The following is an 8,239-nucleotide window of genomic DNA, read 5'->3' as shown; positions in this document are numbered from 1 at the left end:
TTGTGTGACAAATTTGTTCGACTTTTGCACAAATACTAGGTCGTTCTTGATACCCATAGAATATCGATCTGACGCCTCATGATAAAGTATCCAGTTATTAGTTGATGTGATTATTCAGTGGCATTTTTATGTTGCAGAATTTGCTTAAATTTGAGTTCCTTCTTATCTTGTGATTCAATGGAATAACACACGATGTAGGTATTCCGCTTTACCTAAGCAAAGTTAAGTAACAATAAAATTTACATATTATACAATGACTTTGTATACATGTATATAAATCACACTTGTAAATTTTATAGTTTTTGCCATATACAATAAAATCTGAACAACGTATAATCGAAGGCTTTAAATCAATGATTGATTGAATGATTAATCTATAGGCTTTAACACTTGTATCTCATTTGTTATTGTCACTGTCTCTTTTGCAACGATCATCGGGCAATTTGTCTTTTTGTACAAGACGATGCTTGTTGGAGAGAACCGCATTTCTAAGTGTTGAGTGAAGAAATCTTTTGTTTATTGTATGTTTTGGTTTTATCCATCCACTGGGACCCATGACTTCTGCTCTTCTAGCACCAACTTTTGCCTCTTCCATCAGCGCTTCGGCTGCAAGCCTGTTGTTCAATTGCATAATTTTATTAATGTATGCAGAGCGAGTGAAAGATCAAAATTTATGATAAATGTAAAATTACTTACCTGTTCAACGTCTCCTCATCCATCGATTGATTATAATTTTTGAAGCTCTTCGGTCACCAAAGTATTTACAATTAGAATTATATTTTTTCTGTTCTTTGACTAAAATTCATCACGTTACTGAGAAATGATGAAACCCCTTTGGACGGTTCAACACCAGAGAGTTTTAAGAATCATCGAACGTGTTATAAAATCAACGCTACATGATCGTAAGTTGTATAAAAACAACTTTATTTCTTCGTGTCATAATTAAGAGCGTATTTTTTAGGTTAGAAATACGTAAACAGATGTTACGCATAGCGCGCATAGCTCTAGATTCCGATGGCAATGCCACACATACATGTCTTCATTTGTTTTTCACTTACAAGAGGGCGGCCTGATCGTGAATTTCTCATTCTTGAATGAGCTCTGATCACCACTCGTGTTGTTAAAATTTGATTCGACGTGGAGTTTCACGGACAGCATTCCTAGATGCTGATACCGGTCGACATATGAAGAGAAAATAAATTTTTTTTTAAATCTCCGCATCTGAATATTCCTGGTTTTACTCCACTATGTCGCAACAAAAGACGATCATAAGCGAGGTATTTTTTGTAAAATATTTATCTCAGTGTTACTATCAACACGTTTGGTTGAAAAATATAATAACTCCTATGAAGTGCCTCATTGCTAATGAAGGGAGATAGTTTGCACGAAATATCAATGTTTAACTTGTACAGTAATTACCTTATATGAGTAACTTACATTTTCAGATGGAGGTTGTTCAGGAAGCGTTAGAAGCCTCGCTACATAAGGTTGAGCTGATTGAGAGAAAACTAAGAACAAAATTGCTGACTATTGAAAATCGGAACAGGCTAGAGAGGGAATTAGAGGAAGTTAAGGATGTACTCGAGGCCAATCAGAAAGCGCTGAAGGACCTGAGGCATGAAAATACAAGGTCTTTCATGATCGCAGCAAGCTTTGTGTTCGCTTGCTTCTTGCTTTTCGGACTGTATTCGATGATATATGGGGGCATATAAAAAAATATTGGAAAAATTTTGGCCGATTGACCAAGACTGGATCGAAAATGAAATTTTGTTATGAACATAATTTAAAACGAGAGAAGTAAAGTAATGCTGCTAGAAGACATTGTCGTATCTATTAGAAGAAACAGTATTACAGAAAGGGAAATTTGATACTTTTTTACAACTTTATTATTACATGTATTTTAAGTTTTACAGGGCAATCTACACGGTCATTTATTCGTTGCTGAACACGAGACTCCAGTGAGAGAAGGCTGCTTTTGCGGGTGCCAGGTGGAATGGTGGTATCAGTCGTATTACTATTCAGCAACAAATAAATGGTCCTGTCTGTAATGTCATACCGAATAATGTAAAATAAATGATTGCAACCTTATGTAGTATATTGTACAAAAGTCCGTATTTATTTTAGTGGCGGGAAAAAGGAATAGTGATCAATTCTGGATCCATACAGAAAACATAAGCTAAACTTCGCACATATAATCACAGAGTTGACAATAAAATGAATATTTGTATCCATAAAGTATATGTAATATTATGTACATACATGAATTAGTTAACCAATTACCATTTCATTAAAATATTGCATAAGTATATTATTTAATTATCAGCAGTAGTACATCGTCGCAAAAGGCACTCATTGTGCAATAAGGAAGTCGTATTGGGCTGAGCCAGCTTGCCTACTGCGTATGAACTTGGCATGTGTTTCTCCGTCTAAATAACTACCTTTCACAGCCTCGTCTTCTTTCATCGCACTTCTCCATTCCAGCTGAATTCAAATTCACAATGCTCAAAAGAATTGTTAACATAGAGAACGCTCTTTTTTGTATGAATTTTCTTCCTATGAATCATGAGATATATTCCTTGATTTCGGAAGGTTCTAAAAGTAGTTTACTGGGCTAAGTGATTTAGGTTTATTAATTACTGTATATTGTTTACCAACCAGTCTGAGTATTCGTTCACGAGGAAGGACAAACTGATCTCCCCTCAGAATCCTGATCAAATCTGCTCGCTCGCACCACGGCCATATCATCAGATCCACCATTCCAGGTTGTTTACCACCGAAGAATGGAGTTCCTCTCCTAACGAGTTCTCTATCAAAGATTTCAAGGCCGTTCAGGATCTCAACAAACTGCTCACGTTCCATGGTCGGGGTATAATAGACCTTGAGCAATTTAAAAGATAAGAATTACAAACATAGCGAACTTGTATAATAGCTAAATTGATTGTCAAATATGCAATACACCATGATTATTTCTGAATAATTTCTGGTTGTACCTTGTTCATAAGTACTATTATAGCACCAAATCTTTCAATAAGTAGCTTCTCTTGAGCCTTCAATAAAGGATCCTTTGGATATAGACGGTGTTCCGGATAGGCCTCATCCAGGTAATCCACTATGATCAGACTTTCGTATAAAATATTTCCCTCTTCGAGTTCAAGCAGCGGAACTTTACTCAATGGATTTTTTTCCACTAGCCATTCCGGCTTGTGTGTTAAATTAACGTAGACAACGTCATATCTAAAATATCAGAGTTAAGGAGCTTGAGTAGGAATGTCAAATGCAAACAAGGATTCCAAAAATATATTATATTCAATACGATTACAACTATAAGTTGCTCAGCATAGAAATAGAGTGATGTAATTTATGTGAAACCAGATCAGACGTTTGCCTTTTACCAATTAAGATTGCCGGCATCAGATTTACATATAACGTTATAAGGCATGTTTCGATATGGCTTACGGAATTTTTTTAGCATCTAATACAAGATGAACCCTCTGGGCAAATGGGCAAAATCGCATGCTGTACAATCGTAGCTTGCCAGGTACCAAGGGTGGGACTTGAGATCCTGAGAATGAATAAATTGATAGTCGCATAATGATAACTGTTGATTAGATTTAATAGCAGGCATACGAGTACGTGATAATACTACAATTATGAACTTGTTAGTTAATACAATTTAACTCACCGACACTCAGATGTTTCGTACTCATGTTTTGAGTGTATTCGGCGAAGCTACAAATTTCACTCTCAAAATTTATGCCGTATCGGTTCTATTTGTTTGATAGATTATTTCTAACAATGAGGACCAGCGAAGGTTCAGTTCGAAAAATGCGATGCACGTCTCTCGTGGTCCGGTGACAAGTGACTCTGATCGGTAACGTTGGTTGCCGTGGTAGGAGTCGCGATTGCCACGGTCTGACCGTGGGTTGCATGGACACTAGAGGTAAGGAGGCCGAACGCAATGCTGGCAAAATGGACTGTGAAAGTGATGAACGATCCGCGGATTGTACCCGCCTGGCAGTGCTACAACTGCGGGGTCCGTCAGCGCGGTGATTTTGAATCGTCGATCCTCACGTATGTATCCTATTCGTAACCAGGCGCTGGTATGGCTTGCGGATACATCTTGAACTACAAGATCTTTCATTACTTTCACGATGCACTTTTCGACGATTCCGCCATATGCGTTCGCCCTCCTTACCTCTAGTCGCGCTAGTCGCCATGGTGGGATGGTTGCGCAATATCATGCGACGAAATTCAATAGCCAACGCAATATGGTTTTGCATTGAATTGAACTGAAAAATTTTCATGGTAGCATTTTGGCTATGTGGCGATGTAATTACTGTTGAGATTAACATTGAATTCTCAGGATGATGGCAGAAATCTCAGCATGTTGTTTTCACGTTTCTAAAGTGGTTTAAGTTTGTAAGTCTCAGATCTGTAAAGTTGATCGAGTCGTATGTATGTACGAAATGTAAATTGTTGCAACGAGCCCACCGTTTGTGGCATTTTCTTGCGGTGGCCATCCAAACTATTATTTTGCCTATACGGGTCGGGCGGGAATTTCGTATGATGTTGATCGGGGACTTTTTGTAAAAATTTTCATAATTTTGAAAAATACTAGAATCCATTCTTTCACGCACCATATCACCGTGATTTTTCGAGGAAAATCGATTGCGCGCAGTCGAAATACGCTGCGGGCAACGCATCAAGAGATATGGCGAAAAAACTAAAGATTCATTTTCGCAATTTTTGTGCTGCTGGTCTCCGCTTTGTAATTTCTGTCCCGTTGGTCCTATGCTCGTTTTGGTGAGTTTTCTGCGATCCTAGGGGTCCAATTAGTCGTGAAAGGGTCACAAATATCGAATGTTTGAGACAAAAAATGAGGAAGAAAGTAAGGCTAACCCCTTTGCATTTTTGGCAAAAATTTTGGCGATTTTAAAAAGTGCTGGAATGAATTCTTTCGTGCACTATTCCATCGTAATTTTGCGAGAGAAATCGATTGAGCGCTGCGAGCAACGGATCAAAAGTTACAGGCATAAAACCAGAACCTGAGTTTTTCACATTTTTCAGATGGTGATCTTTTCGTCGTCATTTCTCTGCTGTTGATCTCACGCTTTTTTCGTTGCGTTTTCTGAGTTCTTGGTGGTCCAATTAGTCAGGAAATGGTCACACAAATCGAATCCGAGACCAGTCATTTTTCGCTCAAAAAATGAGGAAAAAAGTAAGGCTAACCCCTTTGCATTTTTGGTGAAAATTTTGGCGATTTTGAAAAGTGCTGGAATAAATTCTTTTGTGCACTATTCCGACGTAATTTTGCGAGAGAAACCGATTGGGCACAATCCTAATACGCTGCGAGCAACGGATCAAAAGTTACAGGCAGAAAACCAGACCCTGAGTTTTTCACATTTTTCAGCTGGTGATCTTTTCGTCGTCATTTCTCTGCTGTTGATCTCACGCTTTTTTCGTTGCGTTTTCCGAGTTCCTGGTGGTCCAATTAGTCAGGAAATGGTCACACAAATCGAATCCGAGACCAGTCATTTTTCGCTCAAAAAATGAGGAAAAAAGTAAGGCTAACCCCTTCCCATTTTTGGTGAAAATTTTAGCGATTTTGAAAAGTGCTGGAATAAATTCTTTTGTGCACTATTCCGACGTAATTTTGCGAGAGAAATCGATTGGGCACAATCCTAATACGCTGCGAGCAACGGATCAAAAGTTACAGGCAGAAAACCAGACCCTGAGTTTTTCACATTTTTCAGCTGGTGATCTTTTCGTCGTCATTTCTCTGCTGTTGATCTCACGCTTTTTTCGTTGCGTTTTCCGAGTTCCTGGTGGTCCAATTAGTCAGGAAATGGTCACACAAATCGAATCCGAGACCAGTCATTTTTCGCTCAAAAAATGAGGAAAAAAGTAAGGCTAACCCCTTTCCATTTTTGGTGAAAATTTTGGCGATTTTGAAAAGTGCTGGAATAAATTCTTTTGTGCACTATTCCGACGTAATTTTGCGAGAGAAACCGATTGGGGACAATCCTAATACGCTGCGAGCAACGGATCAAAAGTTACAGGCAGAAAACCAGACCCTGAGTTTTTCACATTTTTCAGCTGGTGATCTTTCCGTCGTCATTTCTCTGCTGTTGATCTCACGCTTTTTTCGTTGCGTTTTCTGAGTTCTTGGTGGTCCAATTAGTCAGGAAATGGTCACACAAATCGAATCCGAGACCAGTCATTTTTCGCTCAAAAAATGAGGAAAAAAGTAAGGCTAACCCCTTTGCATTTTTGGTGAAAATTTTGGCGATTTTGAAAAGTGCTGGAATAAATTCTTTTGTGCACTATTCCGACGTAATTTTGCGAGAGAAACCGATTGGGCACAATTCTAATACGCTGCGAGCAACGGATCAAAAGTTACAGGCAGAAAACCAGACCCTGAGTTTTTCACATTTTTCAGCTGGTGATCTTTTCGTCGTCATTTCTCTGCTGTTGATCTCACGCTTTTTTCGTTGCGTTTTCTGAGTTCTTGGTGGTCCGATTAGTCAGGAAATGGTCACACAAATCGAATCCGAGACCAGTCATTTTTCGCTCAAAAAATGAGGAAAAAAGTAAGGCTAACCCCTTTGCATTTTTGGTGAAAATTTTGGCGATTTTGAAAAGTGCTGGAATAAATTCTTTTGTGCACTATTCCGACGTAATTTTGCGAGAGAAACCGATTGGGCACAATCCTAATACGCTGCGAGCAACGGATCAAAAGTTACAGGCAGAAAACCAGACCCTGAGTTTTTCACATTTTTCAGCTGGTGATCTTTTCGTCGTCATTTCTCTGCTGTTGATCTCACGCTTTTTTCGTTGCGTTTTCCGAGTTTCTGGTGGTCCAATTAGTCAGGAAATGGTCACACAAATCGAATCCGAGACCAGTCATTTTTCGCTCAAAAAATGAGGAAAAAAGTAAGGCTAACCCCTTTCCATTTTTGGTGAAAATTTTGGCGATTTTGAAAAGTGCTGGAATAAATTCTTTTGTGCACTATTCCGACGTAATTTTGCGAGAGAAACCGATTGGGGACAATCCTAATACGCTGCGAGCAACGGATCAAAAGTTACAGGCAGAAAACCAGACCCTGAGTTTTTCACATTTTTCAGCTGGTGATCTTTCCGTCGTCATTTCTCTGCTGTTGATCTCACGCTTTTTTCGTTGCGTTTTCTGAGTTCTTGGTGGTCCGATTAGTCAGGAAATGGTCACACAAATCGAATCCGAGACCAGTCATTTTTCGCTCAAAAAATGAGGAAAAAAGTAAGGCTAACCCCTTTCCATTTTTGGTGAAAATTTTGGCGATTTTGAAAAGTGCTGGAATAAATTCTTTTGTGCACTATTCCGACGTAATTTTGCGAGAGAAACCGATTGGGGACAATCCTAATACGCTGCGAGCAACGGATCAAAAGTTACAGGCAGAAAACCAGACCCTGAGTTTTTCACATTTTTCAGCTGGTGATCTTTCCGTCGTCATTTCTCTGCTGTTGATCTCACGCTTTTTTCGTTGCGTTTTCCGAGTTCCTGGTGGTCCAATTAGTCAGGAAATGGTCACACAAATCGAATCCGAGACCAGTCATTTTTCGCTCAAAAAATGAGGAAAAAAGTAAGGCTAACCCCTTTGCATTTTTGGTGAAAATTTTGGCGATTTTGAAAAGTGCTGGAATAAATTCTTTTGTGCACTATTCCGACGTAATTTTGCGAGAGAAACCGATTGGGGACAATCCTAATACGCTGCGAGCAACGGATCAAAAGTTACAGGCAGAAAACCAGACCCTGAGTTTTTCACATTTTTCAGCTGGTGATCTTTCCGTCGTCATTTCTCTGCTGTTGATCTCACGCTTTTTTCGTTGCGTTTTCTGAGTTCTTGGTGGTCCGATTAGTCAGGAAATGGTCACACAAATCGAATCCGAGACCAGTCATTTTTCGCTCAAAAAATGAGGAAAAAAGTAAGGCTAACCCCTTTCCATTTTTGGTGAAAATTTTGGCGATTTTGAAAAGTGCTGGAATAAATTCTTTTGTGCACTATTCCGACGTAATTTTGCGAGAGAAACCGATTGGGGACAATCCTAATACGCTGCGAGCAACGGATCAAAAGTTACAGGCAGAAAACCAGACCCTGAGTTTTTCACATTTTTCAGCTGGTGATCTTTCCGTCGTCATTTCTCTGCTGTTGATCTCACGCTTTTTTCGTTGCGTTTTCTGAGTTCTTGGTGGTCCGATTAG

General features: G+C 39.1%; 2 protein-coding genes across 6 annotated transcripts; one reads left to right on the top strand and one right to left on the bottom strand.

Moving 5' to 3' along the window:
• The first annotated feature begins 726 nt into the window (after positions 1-726).
• Positions 727-2,227, top strand: LOC124298284 (uncharacterized). Of its 2 annotated transcripts, XM_046750091.1 has the most exons (4): positions 727-902; positions 1,062-1,277; positions 1,446-1,630; positions 2,125-2,227. In XM_046750091.1, the coding sequence occupies exons 2-4, from the start codon at positions 1,248-1,250 to the stop codon at positions 2,141-2,143; spliced, it is 234 nt and encodes a 77-aa protein (XP_046606047.1). In that variant the 5' UTR covers positions 727-902; positions 1,062-1,247; the 3' UTR covers positions 2,144-2,227. The 2 variants fall into 2 exon arrangements, with proteins under 2 accessions (XP_046606047.1, XP_046606046.1); XM_046750090.1 differs by having other exon boundaries at positions 730-902; positions 1,446-2,227.
• On the bottom strand, positions 1,864-3,902 carry LOC124298280 (pyrimidodiazepine synthase-like). Of its 4 annotated transcripts, none has more exons than XR_006906766.1 (5): positions 3,457-3,590; positions 2,991-3,234; positions 2,656-2,877; positions 2,281-2,481; positions 1,864-2,042 (listed from the first exon to the last, which is right to left on the bottom strand). XR_006906766.1 is itself a non-coding variant. In XM_046750085.1 (5 exons), the coding sequence occupies exons 1-5, from the start codon at positions 3,705-3,707 to the stop codon at positions 2,350-2,352; spliced, it is 729 nt and encodes a 242-aa protein (XP_046606041.1). In that variant the 5' UTR covers positions 3,708-3,902; the 3' UTR covers positions 1,864-2,349. The 4 variants fall into 4 exon arrangements, 3 of the variants coding, with proteins under 3 accessions (XP_046606041.1, XP_046606040.1, XP_046606042.1); XM_046750085.1 differs by adding an exon at positions 3,683-3,902 and having other exon boundaries at positions 1,864-2,481; positions 3,457-3,562; XM_046750084.1 differs by having other exon boundaries at positions 1,864-2,481.
• Positions 3,903-8,239: the final 4,337 nt, after the last annotated feature.

Source organism: Neodiprion virginianus, chromosome 2 (genome assembly GCF_021901495.1).
Source record: "Neodiprion virginianus isolate iyNeoVirg1 chromosome 2, iyNeoVirg1.1, whole genome shotgun sequence".
Classification (NCBI taxonomy): Eukaryota; Metazoa; Arthropoda; class Insecta; order Hymenoptera; family Diprionidae; genus Neodiprion; species Neodiprion virginianus.
This window is presented reverse-complemented; position numbering and strand designations above follow the sequence as displayed.

What these genes read in the sequence shown, in the direction of transcription:
- LOC124298280 (XM_046750084.1), bottom strand. Translation starts at nt 3,590, where the DNA reads ATGCGACTATCAATTTATTCATTCTCAGGATCTCAAGTCCCACCCTTG. An exon ending in TTAGATGCTAAAAAAATTCC is followed by an intron (nt 3,235 to 3,456) that starts GTAAGCCATATC and finishes CTGATATTTTAG; the next exon opens with ATATGACGTTGTCTACGTTA. An exon ending in GTGAACGAATACTCAGACTG is followed by an intron (nt 2,482 to 2,655) that starts GTTGGTAAACAA and finishes ATTTGAATTCAG; the next exon opens with CTGGAATGGAGAAGTGCGAT.
- LOC124298284 (XM_046750090.1), top strand. Translation starts at nt 1,248, where the DNA reads ATGTCGCAACAAAAGACGATCATAAGCGAG. An exon ending in AAAAGACGATCATAAGCGAG is followed by an intron (nt 1,278 to 1,445) that starts GTATTTTTTGTA and finishes TTACATTTTCAG; the next exon opens with ATGGAGGTTGTTCAGGAAGC.